The 26,717-nt window shown below is 35.3% G+C and overlaps 2 protein-coding genes and 1 non-coding gene across 3 annotated transcripts; 1 reads left to right on the plus strand and 2 right to left on the minus strand.

The window, feature by feature from the left end:
- Positions 1 to 14,191: 14,191 nt before the first annotated feature.
- Positions 14,192 to 14,263, plus strand: TRNAC-GCA (transfer RNA cysteine (anticodon GCA)). Its single transcript has one exon. It is a non-coding gene; the product is annotated as a tRNA-Cys (tRNA).
- Positions 14,264 to 14,633: 370 nt separating this feature from the next.
- On the minus strand, positions 14,634 to 17,119 carry PTAC5 (plastid transcriptionally active 5). The gene is made up of 7 exons (XM_079054196.1): positions 16,383 to 17,119; positions 16,171 to 16,266; positions 15,948 to 16,040; positions 15,639 to 15,861; positions 15,339 to 15,376; positions 15,103 to 15,189; positions 14,634 to 14,828 (listed from the first exon to the last, which is right to left on the minus strand). The coding sequence occupies exons 1-7, from the start codon at positions 17,001 to 17,003 to the stop codon at positions 14,802 to 14,804; spliced, it is 1,185 nt and encodes a 394-aa protein (XP_078910322.1). The 5' UTR covers positions 17,004 to 17,119; the 3' UTR covers positions 14,634 to 14,801.
- Positions 17,120 to 18,130: 1,011 nt separating this feature from the next.
- PMP (putative type 1 membrane protein) lies at positions 18,131 to 20,889 on the minus strand. The gene is made up of 11 exons (XM_079058176.1): positions 20,691 to 20,889; positions 20,542 to 20,613; positions 19,913 to 20,008; positions 19,754 to 19,829; positions 19,578 to 19,676; positions 19,416 to 19,498; positions 19,195 to 19,302; positions 18,969 to 19,106; positions 18,795 to 18,900; positions 18,502 to 18,704; positions 18,131 to 18,432 (listed from the first exon to the last, which is right to left on the minus strand). The coding sequence occupies exons 1-11, from the start codon at positions 20,763 to 20,765 to the stop codon at positions 18,364 to 18,366; spliced, it is 1,125 nt and encodes a 374-aa protein (XP_078914302.1). The 5' UTR covers positions 20,766 to 20,889; the 3' UTR covers positions 18,131 to 18,363.
- Between the last annotated feature and the right edge of the window lie 5,828 nt (positions 20,890 to 26,717).

Below are 26,717 nucleotides of genomic sequence, written 5' to 3' on the forward strand. Positions count from 1 at the left end.
TACATAATACAAACTATAATACCCAAATTATACAAAATTTTCTGCATTAAAAATCAATAGACAAATACATAAAATGAAACTAAAAATGGTATCAAACTATCAAGAGAAAAACACATACAATGTAGATTAAAATCCACTAATTATAACAAAATGGCTAAGGATTGTTAAGTCCTCTCTTCTTATAAATAGCTTTGAAGCAAGCTTGCCTAAGCTTTTTTTTTCTTTCTGTCAATTCCATACCTGGCAATTTCTCCATCATCTTCTTGTGCCCTTCTAACGTCTCTATCTCCTCCTTTAATCCCAACTCCTAATTTTTTTTTTAAGGTAGATGCAATATATTTTTCAAGTGAGTTCACAAAATTTACAATGGGTTAAGTTTATATAAATATAAATCAGGAGATCGTAGTAAATCAATTGATTTGATGTGGCATATGCCTAGGACCTATGTTTAGTTATAAAGAAACTAACAATTAAAATTTTAGAAAATACCAAAAGCACTTTGGTTACCAAGTGCATGGGTAATGTATAGAAGGTTATTACATAATTTACCTTGGCATTTTCAATGAGGGATTGAAGGCTCTTAAGTTTTCTATGAGGCCATCTGTTTATGTTCAGCTCCCTGCATCTTTTCTTCAACACTGTTAAACTTATCCCTAGTTCCTTTGCTGCCATGATTATCGGCATCTCAAAGTACTTCTCTATCTCTTCAAACTGTAGTGGTCTCAATCTCTTTGCCACCTTCCGGCCACCGTCATCAGTGGTGGCAGCACTAGAACTACATGTAGCCTCACCACCGGATTTACAGTCTTCACTGAAACTAACCAATGGTAAATTACCATCCTCCCAACAATCCCATAAGCTTATATCTTCAAGGGGATCAAGATCTTGAAACTCATTTCTAGAAATGATGTTTTGATCTTTGTTAAGTACTGTGGAAACGTTCTGATCGAGCACTTCATGCAATTTTTCCGACAACTTGTAATCATGATGGTTGAGCATGTCACCACTGAAAAAAATCCAAAAACTCAAGATAATCAAATCCAACACGATGAAAGACTCTTTTTGATCACTACAAATCCAAACCATGTTTTGATCAATGTCGACAAAATCACTTTTCTGTGCGTAAGATGGTGTAATGAGTGACGTTTATATATACCTGAAAAGATCTTGATGATCAAAGTACTGAAACCAATCGAGGTCATCTATGGGGTTTTGATGATCTGTAGGTGGATCCATTTGTGAGGGAGAAGTTAAAAGTCGCGGTAAGAATGTGATGATTTATATAAGTAAAGTGGGAGAAGTAATTAATAGCAAATTGTTGGGAATGCAACAAAACAAGTTAAGCACTTCTGAAAAATTGATAAATGATTTCGGTAACACTCGCGGAATATAAACTAGTGAAAATTACAAATGAAATGGAATATATATAGTCTATGATGTTATGGTTATTGTGTATCTAACAAATGAAGAGAAAATGAATATATATATATATATATATATATATATATATATATATATATATATATATTCTTTGAGCCGTAACCTTCTTCTTCAATTCACACACATATACGGATATGTTGCTGCAAATTATGACTTGTGTGCCTCATGCATTTAATGCATCACATGCCTACTGCATATTCTTGACTTTGAAGCTACGTACCAGTTTCCAATTTCCCCAGTAGCACAGTTTCATTAGAAAGTACTCCAAGTCTTCACACATGAACCAGTTAGAAAGTACTCCAAGTCTTCACACATGCAAATTATGACTTGTGTGTCGCTATAGGTATGTCGTTGGCTCTTGTTAAAAACCTATAGCGACAACAAGTCATCGTAATAGATTAAACCTGTGGTGACGACAAGTCGTCGCTATTGGTAACTAATAAAACTTTATTTTTTTTTTACCCCGAGAATATGATTGACAAAATCTATCCGACGAGACCCTCGTGATACCTCTTGACGAAATTGAAATCAACGAGAGTCTCCACTTCGTGGAAGAACCGGTAGAAATCATGGATCGAGAGATCAAAAGAACAAAGCAAAGTCGTATTCCCATTGTGAAGGTCCGCTGGAACGCTAAACGAGGACCCGAATTCACCTGGGAACGCGAGGATCAGATGAAACAAAAGTATCCACATCTCTTCCCAAACTCTTGAAATCCCAGTCAAAATGAAAATTTCGGGACGAAATTCCTTCTAACGGGGGGATGATGTGACAACCGTCAAATTTCGGTCAAGTCAAAGTCAAACAAAGTCAACAAGTCAAACCGGTCAACTCCAATAACCCTTGTATGTTAGGGTTTACGTTATGTAATCACTATACAATTCGCTATTTTAATGAGAAATCATCATTTGGAAAGTTCATGTGTTTGATTTTCCTTAGCCTTAACAGTGCTAAACAACGAACCAAAACGATAAAACATTATTGCACACTCATTGGGAGTGTGTACGACACTAAAACACGGTTTAACGGGGTTTACGAACCTTGCGTTATGAAGCCGGACACTCAAATTAATCACAAAGGAAACCTCTCTAAATCGTTTTCACTCTATCTCTTTCTATTTGAAATCTCTCCCAAATCTCTCTCAAAAGTTCCCATAACTTTTTGGAATCATTGGGTCATCCCGACCCTTAACCGGGTCAAAAACCACTTGAAACGGGGTAAAAACGGGTAAAATACCCTTAAGGACCCAAAACGGAAACTTCAGGACCGAAGCCTCTCATCCGAGGCCTCGGATCCGAAGCCTCTCATCAGGACCGAAGCTGAAGCCTCTCAGGAGACCGAATCCGAAGCCATCAGACAGCAGCCTCGCATGCGAGGGTCCGAAGTCTCGGCCCCCATCCGAGAGGTCTCGTAGACGGCCCCTTTTTACCGGTTTTTCGACTACGACTTCGTTTTAACTCCGTTTTTCATTATTTTAACGTGGGATTTTCACCCAAAACTTTATTTTATAAACTAAGGCCCCAAAATATATAAATCTCCAGGGTTTTTATAAAAATATATTAAAAGAATTAGTGGTTGAACTAATTATTGAGGGAATATTTGTTTTTCCTTAATTTATGGCAAAAGCAAACCACCACCACCTCACTCTATGATTAGCCACTCTTTCCCACTACCCCTTGTCACCTTAGTGGACCTTTACACCCAATCTCCAGCTCTTCTCACGTTCTAAGAGCTGGAGAATTGGTCATCTCTCCTCATTCTCATTAACTTCTTTCATTCTACACTTAGCAACCAAAGAACACTCTCCAAAATTCTCTCATCTTTTCTCTCAACTTCAAGAACTTCAAGGCTTTCTCCAGGGATTTCTTTCTTCAATTAGTAAGTATCTTCATCATTCATATAATTATTACACCCCATTCTACTCAAATCATTGATATCTTACACAAATTCCATCTTATTCGGTGTTAGATTCTTGAATCATCAAGACATCTTCTTAGTGTTCTTGGGTTGAACACTTCCTCTCTCTTACTTTCATCTACTGAAACCACATAGGGTGAGTTCATACCCCTACATTTACATGTTTTCTTAAGTTTTAAGGGGGGAATACAAGTAAAATCATCAAGAACACAATTAAACTTTTTCTAACAGATTACATCAGAAAAGATGGACTTTAATCACGGACTGTTTTGGTCAACTTAAATATTTTAGTTTTCAAAACTGTTCCAGGTGCAAGTAGTTCAAACTCTTAGCTTTAAAATGGCTACTTGCACATCTCCATGTGATGTCTCTACAATTTATGGTGATTTTTACAAAACTGCCTATCATTTCAGAGGCAAACCCGGACCAGCCTGTGATTATGGACATTTTGACCTCTGATAGAAATCACTAAAAATCATGATAAAATTTACGAACAAACTAGACTCATATTCCAAACTCTCAGAATTTGCGGATTTGGATTTGGAGCTTGGATGATTTTTCTATAAATTTTCTAAGAACAGTAACAGAAACTGTATTCAACAAAAAGCTGCTGTCAATTTCATTTCACCTTGTAACATGTTGAGCAAGGTGTATATCTTTTTGTGATTATATGTTATTGCAATATATGACATTTTATCTTAATATTTAGACACACATCAGTTTACAAATGGATTTGGACATATAAAATATAAAGAATAACAAGTGATTATAATCAAAGTACAACCGATATATTCAAACATTTAATAAACTATTTTGAATATAGTTTGCATACATTACTACGTACTACCCTTGGTTGATAAACTATAATAGGTATAGTTTATGATACATTACATAATACATACATTTAAAAAGGGTACATTTATACAAAGGATATTTTCATTAAGCAAGGTACGGCCATACGGTACCAAGTTTTCATAACACGTAATTCCGTTAATGACTTTATGAAACATTACATAACACATACATTTAAAAAGGGTACATTTATACAAAGGATATTTTCATTAAGCAAGGTACGACCATACGGTACCAAGTTTTCATTACACTACACGTAAATTCGTTAATGACTTTGTGAGACATTTACTTCAAATTACCATTAAGTCCTGTATTGTAATCAGAGTCTCCTTGAGGGAGAGCGTGATAGTTGTGTATAGATCTATATTGGGTTTGACAAACCCACACCTAAACTGCATGCAACAGTTAGACCGATAGGTCTGGGGTGACAAATGTCATAACATTTCCGACGCCTGAAGAACGTCGTTTCAGGCCAACTAGGTCATAGCATGGTTATAATAACTCACATGTGGTATTAACAAACATAGAATTTACGGGGATTTCACAAAAATCAAACGAGTTTATGTCGATTTAAACTTGCATTGTTTTACTATAAGGAACGAACACTACTTGTACATTTCGGTCTTTGGGTTTTAAGACTACATTTACACATTAAGGAAAATATTGGATTTTCTGGAACGAACACTACTTTTACAAGAAAAGGCTTTAATAAACTCACATAAAGTATTAATGAATATTGGAATTTACGGGAACTTCATTAAAATTAAATGAGTTTACGTCGATTTAAACTTACATTATTTATTATAAGTAAGAAAAGTTACTTGTACATTTCGGTCTGTGGATTTAAGACTACATATACATTTTAAGGAAAATATTGGATTTTTCTAAAACAAATACCACTTTTACAAACGAAAGGCTTTTAATAATACCAAACAAAAGCTTATGAACTCACCAACCTTTGTGTTGACACTTTTTCAAACAACTTGTATTCTCAGGAAATCATTAAACAGGTAATCAAGTGCTTTTGAGGATGGGACGCTAAGGCGTCTACTATTTCATATTTTGTCAACATATTGTAATTGATTCGTAAACATGTAATTCATACAATGATGTAACTTTTTCAATTATATATATATGTTGGTTGTGTTTGCTTGAATTACTATTACAATTGTTGTTATGATACTATACATGAAGTCCTCCACCCCCCGGACATTTCCGCCATCCTTGGTTTGGGGGTGTGACAATGTGTGTGTGTGTGTATGTATGTGTGTGTGTGTGTTTAACCGCAAACACTCTTCATTTCTCATTTACAACACCGAAATCCTTCCGATTTTGCTCTCAAAACTCATTCGTAAACATCATATCTTCATAAGATTTTTCCCAGATTACTTCAAATCTCCTTATTTTCCTCAAGAACCTTCATACTTTCCTTCAAATCTTCAAGTTTCACCCAAGAACACCAAGAACACCCAAAAACACCAAGAACACCTTCAAATAATTCCTAAGGATATTTGTAAGTAATTCTTACATAATTTAGTGTTGTCTAACACTTTAAATTATTATTTAAATTATTATTTCACTAATTTAAATACGATGTCGGGTATAATTATTATTAGGATACGACTATTCACACGAGTCCTAATCCGAGGATCATCGCTACCACTTCGTATCCAAACAAGAACACACATTCGAGGTGAGTTCATACCCCTATGTTTTCACTATTTTTCAATGTTTTAGGGGGGGGGGGATACAAGTAAAACACAAGGAATCTTGTGTTAAACATTCAAACGATTTCAAACTATTTTTAAACCGTTTCAAGCTATTCCAAATTATTTCAACTGTTGCTTTTGCCTATATATATATATATATATATATATATATATATATATATATATATATATATATGATTCAACAGGCTTAGGACTGGTGTTTTCGTCTTAACTCCTGTTCCTTGTTTGGTTGTGGGCTTAGGGTGGAATCACTTGTCCGACTGCCTTTTTAATCTCATTTATATATGCCTTATACATATATGAGTATAAAATTTATTTAAATAAAACTTTAACCCTTTTGTAACATGCCGAGCAAAGGGGTATTTTCAGAAATATTTTAATTACATACAAAACATACTTATAAACTTTAATATGTATAGTTTATGGAACATACATACTACTCTACTAGTTCAAGAAACAATACAAGAACATACATATTAAACTATAATAGGTATAGCTTATGGAACACTTACACTATTTTACTAAGTTCAAAGATACAATACTAAAATAATTATTTAAGTATAATTATTTTCCACTACGAGTACACTACAAAAGGGGAATACATATATTTACAAGAACAAGAGAACATTTACACACTATACGTAAACAAGTTAATACATGATTGTGAGCCACTACTTCATCGTCCCTACTAGAGTACACGCTAAAGTCCTGAATTATAACCATAGTCTCCTGGAGGGAGAGCGTGAATTTGTGTATAGATTTATACGGGATTGACAATCTCGCACCTAAACTGTTAGCTATAGTTAGACCGGCAAGTCTGGGGTGACAAATGTCATAACATTCTGACGCCTGAAGAACGTTGTGCAGGCCACTAGTCATTTTACCATGGTTATAATATCACTCACAATAAGCATTAACTAAACATTTTGGTTTACGGGACAAACATAACTTCAAAGGTTTTATTTTAATAATAGAACTACATTACACTACTATACAGTACAACTGGTGGATTCCAGGCACATATGTACAAAGGGTTTTTCATACAAATGTAATACAGTACACTATTTTCCAAATACAGTACAACATACATTTTTGGGAAGTATTCATTTATATGGTTTTATTTGATAATAAGACTATAGTATACTATTTCAGAGTACCATAACTCACATACATTTTGGTCTTAAGGCCTAAGACTACATTTCATTTACAAAAGAAAATATTGGATTTTCTGGAGGAACACACTAACATTTTCGAAGAACAAAGACAAACTTCTAATACAAAAATGCTTATGAACTTACCAACTTAAATGTTGATACACTTTCAAAATCACTTGTATTCTCAGGGAACCAGTAGACAGGTACACTTACAGGTTTTGAGAAGACGGAGCATCATAGCGTCACGTCTTATAGTTTTTGCTATACACTTTTGGTGTCATACAAACAATGTTACGAACACAATGCAAATCTCTATATTATCAATACCATGGTTGTTGCTTTGATTACTATTATACAATTGTTGTGATACTGTACATGACATCATCCGCCCCCAAACGTTTCCGCCGTTCCGGTTTGGGGGTGTGACACAAGTCCAACAACATTTATCTTTCACAGTTCCTAGTATTACTTTTATGAAAAATAATTGTAACTCTTGTTGCATTAATAAAAGTCATAAACTTCCTTTTCACAACTCTTCTCTTAAATCTACTGCTCCTTTACAATTACTTTTTTCTGATGTGTGGTCTTCGCCAATTACTTCCTTTGATGGTTACAAATATTATATTATCTTTGTTGATCACTATACAAAATATATATGGCTATACCCACTAAAAAAATCAGATTCCCTCACAACCTTTACACGTTTTCAACAACTTGTTGAAAATTATTTCCAAACTAAAATCAAACTACTCTTTTTTGATAATGGTGGTGAGTACATCAAACTTTCTCCCCATCTTGCTTCATGTGGTATCACTCAACTCACATCTCCACCCACACTCCAGAGCATAATGACTATGCAGAATGACGACATCGCCACCTTGGCAAAACCGGCCTCTCACTCCTCTCTCATGCAAAAATGCCACTAATTTTTGGCCCTTTGCAGTAACTACAACCACCTATCTGATCAACCGATTACCCACAACCACCCTTAAAAATGATTCTCCATATTTTCGCCTCTTTCAAAAATTACCCAATTATGACAAACTTTGTAGCTTCGGTTGCCTCGCTTATCTTTGGTTAAGAACTTACTCCAAACACAAACTTGAACCCCAATCCAAGCTCTGTATCCTTGTTAGCTATTCTTCCCCCCAAAGTGCTTATCACCTACTTGACCCACTCACAAACAAAATCCATACATCAAGACACGTTCACTTCGTTGAACATATTTTTCCTTATTCCTCCCTCACAAATGAAACTCCCACCCCACCACCTAATCCAAAAACTTGGCTTCAAGTTAACATCCTACCCATAAACCCTACTCCTCTCGTCACTACTCAACCTCAATCACCACCACCTATTATTTCTTCCAGAAACACTTGAACAAATCGCAGACCCAACTCCCGTTACCATAACAATGATTTTCTCTTATATCACTCTATTGCCCAACCATTTCCTAAGCCTCAAAACCTAACTCAGGCTCTTAAACAGCTTCAATGGCGCCAAGCCATGCACGTAGAACATGATGCTCTAACCCGCAACTATACTTGGTCCCTTGTTCCTCCTGAATCTGCACCCAACATTGTTGGATGCAAATGGGTATTTCAAACAAAATTTAAATCCGATGGAATCGTTGAACACCTCAAGGCAAGACTTATTGCTAAAGGCTTTTATCAACGACCTGGTCTTGACTACATTGAAACCTTTAGTCCTGTAGTTATATCGACCTCCCTTCGACTCATTTTATCTCTTGCTACCTCTTAAAATTGGTGTCTACGCCAAATAGACATCAATAATGCTTTCCTACAAGGCACCCTAACTGAAGATGTTTACATGTCTCAACCACCCGAATTCATTTATCCATCATTTCCTACACATGTATGCAAACTAAATAAAGCCATATATGGTCTTCGCCAAGCGTCGTGTGCTTGGTACAACGAACTGAAATCCTTTCTTCTTTCTAATGGATTTAAACCCACTATCTCTGATTTATCTCTCTTCATTCAAAAATCATGTTCCTCCATCATCTGTATTCTTGTCTATGTTGATGATATTATCATCACTAGACCCTCCTCCTCCATCGTTTTATCTTTCATTACCTCACTCGCTAACCGCTTCTCTCTAAAAGATCTTGGAAATCTCTCATACTTTCTTGGTGTTGAAGTCCTACCTCACACTAATGGTCTCTTCCTCTCCCAAGCTAAATACATCCTTGATATTCTTACAAAAGCCAACATGAATGATTGCAAAACGGCCTGCACACCATCGGCATCATCACTCAATCTTAAACCTAATAAGGCACTTTACTAACCAATCCTAGAGACTATCGATCCCTTGTTGGGGGTCTACAGTACTTGTCACTCACTCTCCCAGATGTCGCATACACAGTTAACAAGCTCTCCTCGTTCATGCATTGCCCAACTGATCTCCATTAGGCTTCCCTCAAACGCTTGTTACGATACCTTCACGGGAGCATTCATCATGGTATACTTCTTTGAAGAAACTCTCCTCTACATCTACATGCATTTACTGACGCAGACTGGGCAGACGATCAACATACATATCGTAGCACCACGGGGTACATTGTTTATCTTGGGTCCAATCCCATATCCTGGAGCTCCAAACACCAACCAACTTTAGCAAGGTCCTCTACTGAAGCGTAATTTTGTGTCCTAGCCTCCACCACCACAGAAGTTCAATGGGTTATCTCTCTACTTTCTGAACTCGGTTATCGCCTCACTATCACCACAATTATTTTTTGTGATAACTTAAGTGCCACACACTATTCTGCAAACCTCGTCTTCCACTCGAGAATGAAACATTTAACATTGGACTTCCATTTTGTCCGTGAAAAGGTTCAAGAAGGCTCCATACGTGTCAACCACATCAAAGCTGATGATCAACTAGCAGATGCCCTCACAAAGCCACTTCTCAAGCAGCGATATCACACCTTATTATCCAAGAATGTACTTGTCTCTCGATCGTCCATCTTGCAGGATCATATTAACGATAGGTTACCTTAGTTACTTTTCATTATATCATTTATTTCTATTTATATATTTACAGATTTAGTTGTAGATAATACCAAGAGTACTAAGTCCCTGTAGCTTGTTATATACCACCCGATTATATATGATCTGAGTTGTATATGTACGTATTGTGTTATTCAATTAAATCTCAAGTTTTGGATATTCTTCTTATAGAGCCATCCTCCTTCAAACAGGCAATTCAATTGCCATGTTGACAACAAGCTATGCAACTCGAGTATCAAGCCCTTGTGTGAAAAATAATACATGGTCCCTTGTGCCTTGTCCCACTAATGCTAACCTTGTTAGGTGCAAATGGATTTACAGGATCAAACGTAACTCCAACGGTATCATTGAGAGACATAAAGCTCGAGTTGTGGCTTAGGGGTATAGTCAAGAGGCTGGAATCGACTACTTCAACACTTTTAGTCCAGATATCAAACCTACAACAATTCGCTTAGTCCTGTCTCTAGCGATCTCCAAAGTATGGTGTATTCGCTAACTTGACATAAACAACACTTTTCTTAATGGAGATTTACAAGAGGCTGTCTACAGGAAGCAACCACAAGGGTTTATTGATATCACCAAACCCTCCCATGTATGTCGTCTGAATAAAGCATTGTATGGTCTTAAGCAGGCACCGAGGGCCTGGTTCACCAAACTTAAAACGTATCTCATAACTCAAGGGTTCAAAGCTTGCCAATCAGACATGTCGTTATTTTTTCACCATTCCTCCTTAGTTACAATTTATGTTCTAGTCTATGTGGATGGTCTCATTGTCACAGGTACAAAATGCAAGTCTCATTCAACGCTTCATTGCACAACTACATCATAACTTTGCACTGAAATACTTGGGCGACCTACACTTCTTCCTTGGTATTCACATCACACGAAAAGCTCACACCCTAACCATGAGTCAAGCTGGGTACATCAACAATATTCTGACACACACTCACATGACAGATGTCTCTCCTATATCTACACCTGCTGATGGTCAGTCTTGCCTAACTATACATGGTGACCCGTTTTCTCACCCCAAGTTATATAGACAAGTCATTGGTTCCTTACAATATGCTATTATTGATGGGTTTTGAGCATTACAACATTCCTATGTGCACATGCAACCCTAATTGCTTTGGATCTAGGTTTTCTCAAGTTATATATACAAACAAGATTTCCAAAGCAATAACCTTAATTCTAAGATATAAAATCGAAACTAATGGGTTTAGATCTTACCTTTATTGTTATCTTGTAATAACAAGTAATCCTTCTTCAATTCCTTGACCTTCGAAAGCCTAGTGCCCCAAGTGTTGCACCTCTAATGGAGTCACAAACACCACAAACAAAGAATGAGGGAGAAGGAGGTAGAAATCGGCTAGGGTTTCTCTTGGGAAGTAGCTAGGCCGATTTCTAGAGGTTGGGGTTCCTTTTATAGTTGAGGCTGCTAGGGTTTTCAGCTGGAAACCATAATTTCCTTGCTTAGGCCCTAAGCAGTCCATGGACCCCTATATGATAGGCCTTGGACGAAAACTCTATGGGGCTTGCCATAGATTTTCGTCCACCCCCTTTCAATAGAGTCCATCAGCCTAAAACTACAACTATCACTGATTTACATAATCAGTCCCCGTTCATTTAATCAGATCCTTTAACCATTAAATTAATTTCAAATTAATTTATGATTAAACACTAATTAAATAATATGATTACTAATTAATATATTATTCTTATAATATATTAATAAACCATTTATTAACCTCTTTCTCCAAAACTCATCATGTCCAGTTGCTATGGTGAAGGCAACCCAAAAGGACCATGCTATAATCAAATCAAGTACATACCAATTATAGTTATGGGCTTAGACACCTAATCTAACAACTATTACCCGACCTGATATTGCTTTTGCAGTCAATCGGGTGTGTCAATATATGCACTCTCCTAAAGTCACTCACTGGCAGGTTGTTAAAAGAATACTCTGGTATCTCAAGGGTACCATCAACCAATGACTGCATTTTAAACCATCTCACACATCTTCTCTTCTTTCCTACTCCGTCACATGATGGATCTTAGACAAAGATGATAGTAGATCACAATATGGTTTTGCATTTTTTCATGGACCCAATTTGATTAGTTGGACTTCTAGGAAGCAGCGTGTTGTTGCTCACTCAAGCACTGGAGCAGAATATCGCTCCTTAACCTACACTGCCGCAGAGTTAATTTGGATCAAACAACTTTTGTCTGAGTTACAAACGCCACTTCAACATCTCCCTTACTCTTATGTGATAACCTTGGTGCCATCTTCATGACAAAGAACCCGGTGATCATAACATGATCCAAGCACATTGCACTTGATTTTCATTTCATAAGGGAACAAGTTGAAGCCAAAGAACTCATGATTAGCTGTGTTTCCTCTAATGACCAGCTTGCTGACATTTTCACAAAGCCTCTACACAAGGATCGTTTGCTGACATTAAGAAACAAGCTTCAAATTCAACCCGTCTTTGAGCTTGCAGAGAGTAATAACGGTCATATTCTCACTCTCACACACGTATTCAAACACGTGTGTAAAAATAGTTACAGTCAAGATGTATACCTGGTCTTACGCATGTAATTAGGATTCAGTTGTATTTTCTTTTATATATACCTTCTCTTGTTATTGTAATACACATAGTGAAATACAAAAGCTCTTCTGAGTACTGTTCTTTACGCCATCACCACTAATATTCCATACACACACCGATCAATAGTATGTGATTAATCGACCATGTTAACGTGTGTGTTGGTTGTTTGTGGCATTTGTACATAGGAACGACAATCGTCCAGTGTTTACCACAGAAGCAAAGCTTGAAGCTATTTAATTTCCATGTGAGAATGGGCCTCAACGCATTGCCAATTTTGTGTTATTTAAATTTATTTTATTTTTATTTCAAAATGTATAATATTTCTTGTTAATAAAGTTTCGTTGGGCCGAAGGTCAAAAAGAAACTCCCATGCATAGCTTAAGTGAAGTTGACAGTATTTAGGGTTCTTACAAATTTGTAATTCATCCCTCGTTTAGAACTATATGTAATCTTCATTTGATTAATGAAATTACTTTGATAACGAATCCTTGTTTGTCGTGTCTAGTGTATTGTTCCATTGACTTCTAATCAATTTACTCTATTCAGCTATGCACTTTATTCGATATGGGCCAACATTATGTTTTATGAATTGTTGATCATTTAAACATTACTTTGTGTACATTAATATTATTTAGTCTTTTTATTTTTATGTTCAGGAGCACCTTCATTGTCCAGAAACTTGCATCTGTTCATAAAGATCTTTGGCATGAGTTAACAAGGGTCGAAACTATGTCATTGTTAAGTAAGTAGTAGCTTTGTGGTTATCTTGTTATTTATGCTGGTTGTGGGGACCAGTAATTCTACTACAAGGTGCACAAAAATTAACCTAACATGCCATGTTAGCCTTTTCACTGGGATTATAACTCTTTGGACGTGATCTTTATAGAGAGAAACATTAAACCATATGTCCATATGAATTGATGTGTGTAGTGGCAAAAAAAAAATAATTAAAAAAAAAATAATAATAATAATAATAATAAAAGCAAATGAAAGTACAACGCTTTAATTAGAAAACTATAGAAAGAGATAAGACTAGGATGCTATCTTCTCTTTTCAGCATATTTTATGTTTATATAACTCCTTGCTAATTACTCTTTTTTTTCTAGAGTTCACCATTATTCAGCTTTTCCATTTCATTGTAAAAGAATGGCAGAGGAAGGGGAATACAACAAGATGTATTATGTTTATATTATTATGACTTCGATTATAAGAAAATAGATCCAATTTATGCCTTGTGGTCTTATGAAACAATTTGGAATATGAAAATAAAAAGAAATGTTTTTTATTCAGTTATATATATATATATATATATATATATATATATATATATATATATATATATATATATATATATATATATATATATATATATATATATATATATATATATATATATATATATACACTGCTTCAATCACTAGTAAAATAGTTACGTGGCTAAAACCATTCATCAAAACGGGTCCATAGCTCAGTGGTAGAGCATTTGACTGCAGATCAAGAGGTCACCGGTTCGAACCCGGTTGGGCCCTTTTTTAAGAGGTCTTACTTTTATTTCCTATACAATTACAACACTGTACTTTTCATTTTTTTCCCTTATCAAGGCATCACATTGTGAAAAGTACCGAATTATAGCATTTTATTACACTAGTTAATAGTGCTAAGCAGAAAACTAGATATCCATGTTAAAACACGAATATAAAGATTTTTTTATTTATAAAATCTGAAAGTTAGAAATTCGGGTGCAATGTATCTACCAAACATCTCTATCCTTTGAGCTACTAGATTGCAATGAATTGCACACATTCATTGGGTTATGCATGAATCGATTTATTCTCTTTGCTCCAATTTTGTAGTGCTTTTAATGGTTAATTTTGGTTTATTGTGTTACCAAAGTTCAGATTTGATATAAATGTGTATAAAAATTTAGCCGATAATCTTCAAGATTGCAAGACACAAGTGCCTTATAGACCCAACTTTTATGGAAAACACTCTTAACTTAAAAAACTCATCATGAATATGACTACTCTCGTTAAGAAAAATAAACGATCACTATGTTGCTGCTTGCTTCTACTCTCTCATTGATCCAAGGGGCATCTGAAACATATGAACACACAGTCATTATATATTTTGTGGCACAAATTTTTTCAACTTTTTCTCTCTTTTTAAACATCATTTATCCGTATAGCACTTAATAACACACTTGGACTACGAATTTCATTTCTTTAAAAGTTTATGTCTAGAATTCTAAAGTTATGTTGTATTTTAGGAGATAATAATAATTATGAATACTATATATAAAGACATAGATGTAATATATAGTATGACCATAATTTTCAATCTCCAAAATATTGATTTATATACTACTCACTCCCGAGCCTTGACACACATCACAAGTTGTATGACCATTGCCTCCACAATACGGGCATTTCGTGTCTTCCCCTACCCATTCCAAAAACTGCACCAAAACCCAACATTAACCTTCAAAAACTTTTATCAATATATATATATATATATATATATATATATATATATATATATAAGACCCGAAAACCACGTCAATATAAATAAATTTGGTAATAAACAATCTTTAAAATATGTGCTAACCTGTGGCTCTATATTTGGCTCACCAGTCCCATCGCATTCTGCAATTAATATAAAGAAACAATTGGTACAATTTACATGATAGAACAGGTTGTACTGCGCGTTTTGACTGTTGTATTGGACTGTGACCGAGACTAATATAAATGGGACAAAAATGCATATTTTTATCCAACCCAAAAAGATGGCCCCCGACCGACCGACAATTTCTTTTGTTGCAAAAGACGTAAATGTCCTCATCCTTATGGTTAAAAAGACGAAAATAACCCTAGAAAACTTGTTTACTGCGGTAATAAAATAGCACACCTTCGCACAATAAGTGGCCTTCCCCGTTACATGTAATGCACTTTGAGGTTAATACGCCTTTGCTATTTATATTGTTTTTGTTTGTAAGCCTTGAAGAATCTTCCCATCTATTTTCTCCAAGAAGAAAGACACGATGCTCGGATTCTGTATATTCGTTTACAATTCTCGAAGGAGTTTCTGGTACTGGTGTTATGGAAGCCACAACAACTCCATTTCCACTCTCCTAAAGCAAACGAAAAGACCAAATTAACCTTTGTGGTGTTTCTAGATTTCAGTACCACTAAAAGATATTGTTTCCTTTTTGCTCACCTTGAAGCCAGAATTTTCGTCTTTTTGATCCATATATAATCTTTCAAGAAGCTCTGTTGTCATTATTCCAGTTTCAGGCACATCAATGGAAGCCTGTTGACCACAAATCAAGCATCATATCATATTTGGAATTGGGAAATGGCATAAAGATAAAGTTACTTTTTATTCGATTTATTATACAGAAAAGTGCATAACTGTTTAAAGAAAGGAACTAATGATTCACCTGCCATGTTTTTACAGCTCTCTCTGTGCCAGTTGAAAAGCTAGAAAACTCCTCATCTTCTTCCCCACAATAAAATCCCAATTTTTGCAGTGCCTCCTATAGAAGCCACAGTGAATAACGACTCGGTTTAGTTCTGATTGTGGAAGAACACTTGAAAACTTGTAGTTGTTAGCAATTGAGATGCGAAATGGAAACAACTGAATTAAGCAAACCTGCATCATTTGAACTTGATTGCCTTCTGATCCTACCCTCAATGTTGTCCTCTTCTTCGTTACCTCTTTCTTCTTTACCTCCTCCGCAGGCTTAATCACCTCCTTCTCCTTTACCTTCTCTTCAACCCTAACCACCTCCTTCACCACCACCTCTACAGCATCCTCAACCGCCGCAGCTGCCTCCACCACCAACGGTGAAGCACTAGACCCACTCTCCGCAATCTGGTTCACCTCTTTCTTCAACACATGCAACAAATTTGTAACATTCGAAACGGAATTATTAGCTCCTTCATGTTGCAGCTCCTCAATTTGGAGTTTCAGAGCCTTGATTTCATTCAATAGAGACTCTCTCTCAGCCTCCCACCGTTGTTCCTCCCGAATCCACCGCTGCTCCTCCCGCATCCACCGCTGCTCTTCCCGGAGCCATCTGGTTTCTTCCCGTTCGTATTCCGAGCTGTTGTTGCTAAATGCGAAGCAAACGTGAGATTTTGAGAGGGAGGGGGATATGGGTTTGGAGAAAATTGAGAAGCTAAAGACATTCTTATTGAATTCTGAAGGAGTTGTTGATGATTTGTGCCATGAAGGAAGATAATTAAAGCTGAGGGGAAGAGAAGAAGACATAAGCTTCGAGAAAACACGCACACGATGATTGCAGATAGAAAAATGGAGGGAGAAATATGGGGAGGTTTGGATTGGCGATTTTGTTCGTTTTTCGAGATAATTGTTTCAGATATTTTGGTGATCGGTTAAGAGTTACCACATGTAGGATACTGTGGATGGGCCTCAACCTAAAAGTGCACCAAATGCTACTTCACTAAAATACGCATGTACGATCAAGTAATTTCGAAATTTCATATTAATTTTTTAGGTTGTTTTTCACTGGCCACAGCTAATTTATTTTATAAGTTTTCATATATGACAAAACAAAAAATAACTTATAAATTAAACATTGTAAGCTTTAAAAAAAAAAAAAAAAAAAGTCCAAATATGATCTTAACTCTTTATTAAACTACTCATACTACAATTTCAACAAGCCCATTAAACTTTTTTAAAATTATTTCAAATATACTATTTATTAATCATAAAAAACCTAATTTAGTTTTACCAAATTTTATTTTGTATCAAGTTAACAACTATCTCTTTAGTTATCAGTTCATTGGTCCACTAAATATATTGTTAAGATATTAAGATATGCAATGAAAAGTTGCAATCTTTTTTTTCAAAGATACGCATATTTACAAGTAAATTGATGGTTTTAATATTTTTGCATAATTAAATTTATATGTGCTTATCAAAGAGTATTTTACATATTTAAGGTTTTAAGTTATTTAACTGCTATGATTGTTTATAGGTATATTATCATTTTTTTATCCTTTTATCTATTGATGTAATTTAACAATTTATTAGCATACAAAATTATTTTAAGAAAACGAGTTAACACGTCACCACAACACAAAAATTGAATCTTAATGTTAGGATCAAGCTTTTCAATAGGATTAATGTTTTAACCCGATTACGACAATTCACAAGGTCTAAACCTGCATAAACTCGACACGAAATAAACAAGTTTGAGTTAGAAATTTCAACATGTTTGAGTAAACAGTTTGATACGACACGACAAGTAAATAAAATGAATAAAGTTATGTTGTATCTATTTTACATTCAACAAAACAATAAACCAACAAGAAAGTTTATTCTTGAATAAAATGCCTTTGTTGATGTTTATTATGAAATGTAGACATACATCATTATTCAAAACTTGGCATACAAATACATAAAGAGATCCATCCATTCATCATCACAAATGGTTGCTACTTCACTTGCTATGTACTACTACTACTCCCTACTCATCATCAATCTCCAAATCATCCCAAATGCCAAAGATAACTTTTCAACGTATAGTATAAAAACAGCACCAAATAAATATAAAATCATCCCAATTAATAAGGAAATAATGATTCTCCTCTTCATGTCAAACTTTTTAGTCAAGCTTGACATTCGAATACAAAAGGGTGTCTCTTGTGAGTGGCATATTCATCAGGAAATGTACCTGACAAACAATAAATAATACATGAATCAATCAAATTATCATCATAAAAAAAGTATATAAGAAACTTACTCCTAAAAGTGTGGCAATTATAAGAATGATTCCTGTAATCCATGCAAGGGTTCTCCTAACAAGAAACACTTGTGCAATTATAATTGGATCAAGCTTTCCCTTTGTCTCCTCCAACCTTCTAGAAGAACGTGAACCAAAGCTCACACTCAAAATTGTCTCATCAGAAGATTCATCATTCAAAAGAACAACTCCAACAATTTCACCTACACAAAATTTCACCAATTTTCTTTACAAGCAATTTGACTTATATTTTTCAAAATACATTATATTAGTAGCTTCATAAAGAATAAGACCTTTGTATGCTGCTTGTAAAGTATCATATATCTTGGATAATGAAGCTACCAATAACTCAACTCCTTGCTGGACAATATCGTCATTTCCATATTGCACTTTCAAAACCTGCAACATGTTTATACAAAAATTAAAATATGAGAATCAAAAACTGTTGGAAATTAACTATTTATCACCTTAATGCCATCAAATCTTCCTTTAATCAACTCTGCAGGAGTAAGAATATTTCCTGATAAATCTTCATGCATTTGCACTGCTCTTTGGACATTGTAGATGAGGGTGATGAGGCTTATTGTAAATTCTCTGTCTGCTTGCTGCATTAGTAAATAAAATGGTATATAAGAGAGAAAAGCTTAACACAATAAACAAGAAACCAAGAATAGAATAGAATAAAATAAAAACCTTTGACATATCAAGTTTTAATTGAGCATTGTTAGACAAAGGTACAATCAGCTCTCCATTCATGGGATCCAACTCAGTACTAACATATGATCCACCCAACCAACCAGCCTGGATATCCAAACAAAAAGAATGTAAATAAAAGTCAAAAGGGAAGAGAGAAGAGAGAGAGAGAATCACATTGGACTATGACATATGTGAATGAAAGTTAAGTGAAAACTAACAAAATCCATCAAGTCTTTGTTTGTCCATTCTGAAGATGAGGGCAGGGGTTCATTCAAGGAGACAAGTGATACTTCCTCTTCATCTGCAAGTTTGCACCACAATGATTTATTATCCAGAAGAAAAAAAAAACTACTAAACAGATGAAAAACAATATGTTATACCTGAAAATTGGATATTAACATCATTTTCATCAACAGAAACTTTGCTTTTGAAAGCCTTGCTGAAAACATCACCATCTGGACCAAACCCAAGTTGCATATCTGCATGTGACATGACAAATTGAGACAATTAGATGGATTCACAAGCAGTTAATGAAGTGTTACAGAAATTTAGACACCTTCAACTCCATCAATCTCTAGCATGAACACAGCACCAGGCCTGTCAAAGGGGTTAGGCAGGAGCACCTCGTTCAACTGCATGATCAACAAGGAATTAATTATCCCATATTGAACAGCAATAATCAGAAGCAGAAACAAGAGCCCAGAAAGGTGATCACCTTCTCTGAGTTTGCAGAGGAAAGTGTAGAAGGGGGTGAAACACCAAGCAAGATTGATGTAGCAGCACCAACATCTGGAAGTAACATTGATTCCGGCTGCAGAAACAAACACAAGCAAACAAATTTAATGGTTAACAATGAATTTCTAGAAATGCATATATAAAGTTTTGACTTTTATATATATCATCTTGTTTATTATAACTACAGTATATGCCTTTCTATCCAAGTGCACGATCAATTGAAGCCTGCGCTCATAGTCCATTTATGTAATGCCCACTTTCAGCGCATCAAGTAGTTACATTCGTTAGGCAGGAATATGCCTCTTGAGCGTTGTGATATGTATTCTGTAACCAATTTGCTATCAAGAGTGTAACATTTCCAAATACACAAAGAGCAGAGGGAGATAGAATAGAATCCATACAAAAATGCAATCAGAACCCTAATCTACTAATGTTAACTGCCTAGGAAACTCCACATCGGATCATAACAGATTATAAATCTTCCAATATCTTGTCGATTCAGCACCAAAAAAACGTAAATGTAGAAAAGGAATGGTAATTACGATGAATGTTGACAATAAGACCTACTACGTACATCAAAATGGAAGTGAAAATCGCCAATGAAATTACCTCGGATGATGGAGATCGAAGATACCGGTGAACCGAGCTATCAAGGAAGAAAACTGAACCAGTTCCATCAGCCTACATCCAAAACAAACGGTTATTATCGGCCGATCAAAATCAATGTCTAATTGATGAGAACGATTATGTATACAAACCCTAGATTGTAAGCAGAATATCGATGGCAAAATCAGCAAAATTAAAAAGAATCCACGATGATGTAGAGAATCCATCGATTGAAGATAATGAAATCGAAGGTATTGAAAGATGATGGCGAAGACCAGTCACTGATCTATATGTCTTGGCTAAACCGTGATGTTTGTAATCAAATTGTGGAAGATCACGTCGGGAACGAATCTGACTAAAACGACGTCACTCGTGAATGTATGATACGACGTGCTCTTGGGTGTTTTGGTCAAATTAACTTATTAGTCGGAGGTAATAAGCTAAAATATGTTTGATTTGTTTAAAAGCGTTTTTTAAATAGTTTTTTTAATCAATATATTAAAAAAGTGTCAAAAAGCTATAAAATCCTAGATTTTTGATAGTTTTTTAGCTTTTTAGTTTTCCCTACCATTTTTTACCTCTAAAAAGCTAAGCCAAATTGTAACATTCGGATTCCTGGAGGTAATTAATTCTAAATTATGTTTAACTTTGGAAGTAATCATGTCGTGGTGAAGGCATCCCATGACGTGGCAATACTATAAGAATCACGGGTCATTTAATGACCACCACGACGTGGCATCCCTTGGCCACAACGTGGCGACTTTGTGTCGTGAAAACCCTAATTTCGGGTATTTAAAGAAAAGTGTGGAGGCTAGGGTTGCTCATCTTCAGCCTCTATCACTCTCAAACCCAGAAACCCTAACCCTAATCCTCCTTGGTGCTCTTGTTCTCATTCTTGTGATCTTGTGATGGTTTTGAAAGAAGAAGAAGAATAATTAGTGATTGGTTCTTCAAGTAATCCTTTCATCCATTGGTGTGCATCTTCTGGACTCCTTGTAAGTCCTCAAGCTTCAATCTTTTTGTGTTATTCTTCATATATCTAGGTTTTGGAGCATGATTGGTCCTTTTTGAAGTGGTTTGAGTGATATTAAGAGATAAAGTTTGCAATTTTATGGTTTCTCTAAGTCTTTTGAATGCCATATCTCATAAATCTGGACTTGTGTTGTAAGATGGGAACCATGCATGGATTTTGGGTCGATCATTTTGTTCTCTTTTGACCTAGTTTGAAGAAGGACATGCATGGGTCATGCATATCCATAAAGTTTGGATTTTTATGGACCATTAGGAGTCTTAAAATCCTTATAGAAAATATGGACTTCAGACTTAAAGGAATAAGTGCTTAATGGTTAAGTTCATGCCTTGTGGAACCTAGGGTTTGAGTTTTGGACCTTTTTGGATGGTGCTAATGAGTAAAGTTAGAAACTTTATCCATCTAGATTATGTTTTGAGTTAGATATTAGCTTGGAAGCTAGTGAGGTTGAAGAAAACAGCTTAATCAATTAAGCTGTTTGGAACCTAGTTACCACGCCGTGGCAATTAAGGTCGGATCGTCTGTTTTTCCTTTAGGGGCCACAACATGGTCAAGGATGGCCACGACGTGGCGAGTCAACGTTGGCCGTTGACTTTGATCTTTGACTTGCATTGACTTTTGGTCAAACTCCTAGTTTTGGAAGAGAAGCTATTGATGTACTTTTATGGCTGTATAGGTGGTTAGTAACATATGGTTCGCAATAGTAGTAGCAATTATAGTTAATCATCGTTTGATAGGTGTGTCTCACTGTATTTGTGGGTCGAAGGCACCAATGTCGGCCCACTGGATTATGTAGTAGGATAGCAGTATGTATGTATGTATGAGCTTATTATATTTGTGACTCTTGCTGGTATGACTGTATGCTTAGTTGTAGGGGTGAAATAGACAAGTACCGGTTGAAAGATACTGAAGGAGTCGGAAGGGACTTAAGGGTAGAATAGACCCGTACTTGCTTTAGCATGATATATATATGTATGATGTATATGTATGATATGTATGGTATGTGGTATTTGGGGAACTCATTAAACTTTGTGTGTACGGTTTAAGTTTATGTTTCAGGTACTTCCAGTTCGAAAGGAAAGGGCACGACTTGATCGCAACACATCCACTCATGTTTTTCCACACTTATATGATTGTGGAAATGTACTCTGATAACTATTTTACTACGACATACTTATGAATGGTTGATATGAGATTTTGATGGTGTTTGGGTTGAATTAAAAATGAAATTTTTTACTTATGATTTTTGGGACGTTACACAAATACTTTTTAAAACTAACTTAATGACTTTTTAGGTTTTTTCACCACAAAAATTAACCCAAACACTTTTTAAAAACTTTTTTTTTTCAAAAAGTCATAAGCCAATAAGGCTGGTGCGAGTGGGTGATGTGATGCAAAAGATATACCTATCTAACTTTAAATTTATAACCTAACTACTTATCTACTAATGCACCTATAGGCAGTATACCTAGTCAGTTTATAGTATAGTAAAGTAAGTTGGGTATCAAACACATGATTCAATATACTAAAATAATTACTAAAAACTAATCTAAATTCAAACAATAATTAAAAAGGGTTTTTATCTGATTTTGCAAGTTCATATTAACTTTAAACTAACTAACACTTAATTAAGAACAGATCTTATCAAGATATTAAAAACGTTTTCGTTTATTTTCGAATCCACCTTTTTCTCATGGTTAGTTCTTATTTATAGATTAATAAAGATGGTTACCAATTTATATGTAATTAGCAATCTTGGTCCAATCTACTAATATTTTTACCAATTCATGTACTACTATGTAATAGTACGTCATACACAAGCAAACACATAATTGATTAATAATGATAATTAGGCTATGTAAGATATATCTAAATAATTGTTTATGGTCAAGACAATTAATCAAACACAATTATGATCAAATTATGTTCTCTAACACATCTTGTTACCTTTATTACTCAATCTAAGATGTGGTTAATCCTAACTCTAGCAATTTAATGATCACTAAACTACTAGGTAAGCAAGTTAATGCAATTTAATGGTCACTAAACTACAATGAACTTGAAATAAAGCAACAAATATGCAAACTTTAACATGCTAGGTAATGATAATCAAACACATGTATAAACCAAATTCATATAATCCATAAAATAAGAGACTAACTTATAGTTTTAGGTTTCATCTAACTAAACGAAAGTGTAGTAAATTAGCTACTCATGACAGAAGTTAAACACACTAAATCATAAGAATTTAACATACTTGAATTAATGTAAACTGAATACGATGAATAATCTTCTTATCTTTAATCTCGAATCGTTCTCTCTTCCAAAGGGTTGTTTTTCGCTTCCCTCTGACTTATGAATTAGACTATAACTCCAGGGAATCAGATCCAACCTCCTAAAATCGAATATGCCAAGGGATATTTAAAGTTTCCAAAAATCGTGTCTCACGATGTGAGAATTAAGGTCTCACGTCGTGATCTCAGTAGAATTCGTATTCGGTAAGGAAACTACATTCCACGTAGCTATCTTCTAGAAGAATCAATCTCACGTCGTGAGATTATACTCCTCACATCGTGAGAACTGGGAATTAGAATTTCGCACAAAAACGAAAGTCGTCTGAAATTTGTCTAGTTTTCAGATCATTTTGAATCTCGTCAATCGGAGTTACACGTCATGAGATATGACGAAAACACTGATGAGGGGTCAAGCTGTCCAACAACATCATTTTTTTATCTTTTTTCAGCTTTAGTCCTCCAAGTATCTAGCTTTTGTCGGTTTCAATCATTTTCTTCGAGAATGTCCACTTTTGGCTGCAAAATACAATTTAAACATTATAAGTACCAAATATCTTTTCAGTTAACCAAATTATAGCTTAAAATGTATTACAATATTGCCTAGAAATGTGTATAAATATGACACTACCAAAATACCCTACACTTATCTTTTGCTTGCCACCAAGCAAAACTAATTTTTTTAAGTTAAACTTCCATCACCAATACTACATAAGACAATCCATTTAGAACCCATCCATTATACCAAGACCGCAATGCGCATATTTGTGTCTATAATTCCTAAAAACTTCCCCAATCCTAGCTACTCACAATCCTTATGAACCTTCACCCCTTAGTTTATACAATACTCATTTTTGCAACCCTATGAATCCATCCTCAGAAATCTTTCTTAACCTCAAGGTATTTTTGGTTAAACTACCCAAGCAAATATAACATCTAGAAAGAATTACAACTTTGATACCACAATAAAGCTCTTTAAATTCGTCACTTCTTTGATATTTGCTCTTTGATTTCTTCGAATTCAACACCTTTATGTTTGATTTTTGGTATCTTCAACTTTTTGATTCTTCAGAAGTTTTGATCTTTTGATCTTCATACTTTGATAGCTCCAAAATTCTTATAACTTTTTTGTAACTTTCTCTCTTATATATATATATATATATATATATATATATATATATATATATATATATATACACACACACTACATGCTTAAGCAAGGGAACTTAGCTTCAACCTTTTGTAACACCCGTAAAAAAATCATGCCAAATTAAAACTTTTAAAAACATTTCAAATCTATTAACCATTTCAAACTTGTTTTCAAAATGTATCATATCAGAGTATCCTAGAAACAAAGACATAAAAAGTGAGGAGTTGTACGATCACGTCTTTGCCTTGCCACGATCCCCTGATGTACCTGAAATAATAAACTGAAACTGTAAGCCCGAAAGCTTAGTGAGTTCCCCCAAAATACCCATACCCACAACAATACACATATAATCATAAACAGCATACTATGGGTCCAATCATCCATCAGGATGGAATACCCCAGACCCTCAACCATTGGGTTGGAATGCCAACATACATATACACTTCACATAACGCATATACAACTAACAGCATGTACTGGGTCCACAGCTTTACAGACTGGATTACCCCTGGGCCCACAGTATGAGTCTGGATTGCCTTCCGGGCCCACAACTCACATATGGATTGCCATCGAGCCCACATTACGAGTCTCCCTCAGCTCGTATCTTGAATGCTCCCGAGTTTGTTGGTTACCGCACTGAGCAATTTCACCTCAACCCATCCCACATAATAAGTCGACATATAACACAACTACTGCACATACAGATAATCACATAATACTACAGGTAGTCCTACAGATCTACCTAACTGGCATAACAACTAGCATGCAGACAGTCAGACCAACTATAGGTTACTAAGCATAACCACATCCAATCTACCATGATACCGATCTAACAGATCATACTAGCATATAACCATCCTATCTACCAGGATACCGAACTAACATATCACAACAGTAATAATCCCAATAACAAAACAAAGGGCTGGCCTTGGTGCCATAGACCCTTGAGTACAGTGAGGATAACTCACCTGACACTGCTGAAGTCCCACAAATAAAACTCCAGCTGTTGGTTGACAGATTCCCGAACTGTCAACATCAAACAATACCCAAATTAATAATTGGGTTCCAAGCCTAAGGTCCAACTCGCACTCCCAAGACCCAAAAGTCAAGTAATGGGCCAAAGCCCAACATATGGTCCGATTTTCGAAATTGGGCCCAAACCTTTATAAGGTCTTACAATAAGGTCCAACCATTTAGTCCAGTCCAACATTCGACATTCTAATGGCCCAATATCACATAATCATAAAGGCCCAAACTATGGCCCATCTATGGCCCAAATTTCCAAATTGGGCCCAACTCCTCATATGGGCCTTACCTCCAAGCCCGTTAATTATTCTAGTCCATTTTCTTGATCTTGGATGGCCCATTAATAACCCAATCATCAAGGCCCAAAAGAAAGGCCCAATAATAAATCTAAGTGAAATTAGGGTTTCACATAAAATGACGATTAGGGTTAAGTGTTTCTCACTTAATCCATTAAGGACTTAATCATTAAGTCCATCACTCTTCTAAATAAATCATATGGTGTGATTGGGCTTAATACACAATTCCATTCCAATGGCCCAAATGAGGGTCCCGATAAGTCCAAGCCCGTAAATCCAAAATTAGGGTTATCAACCCCATCTTAGCCCAATAGGTCCAATAGCTAGGTCTTTTGATCAATTAGGGTTCATTAGGCCCATTAGGGTTTTAGTCCCTTGTCCAAACA

The sequence above is a fragment of the Lactuca virosa genome, chromosome 6 (assembly GCF_052849685.1).
Source record: "Lactuca virosa cultivar CGN04683 chromosome 6, Lactuca_virosa_CGN04683_v6, whole genome shotgun sequence".
Classification (NCBI taxonomy): domain Eukaryota; kingdom Viridiplantae; phylum Streptophyta; class Magnoliopsida; order Asterales; family Asteraceae; genus Lactuca; species Lactuca virosa.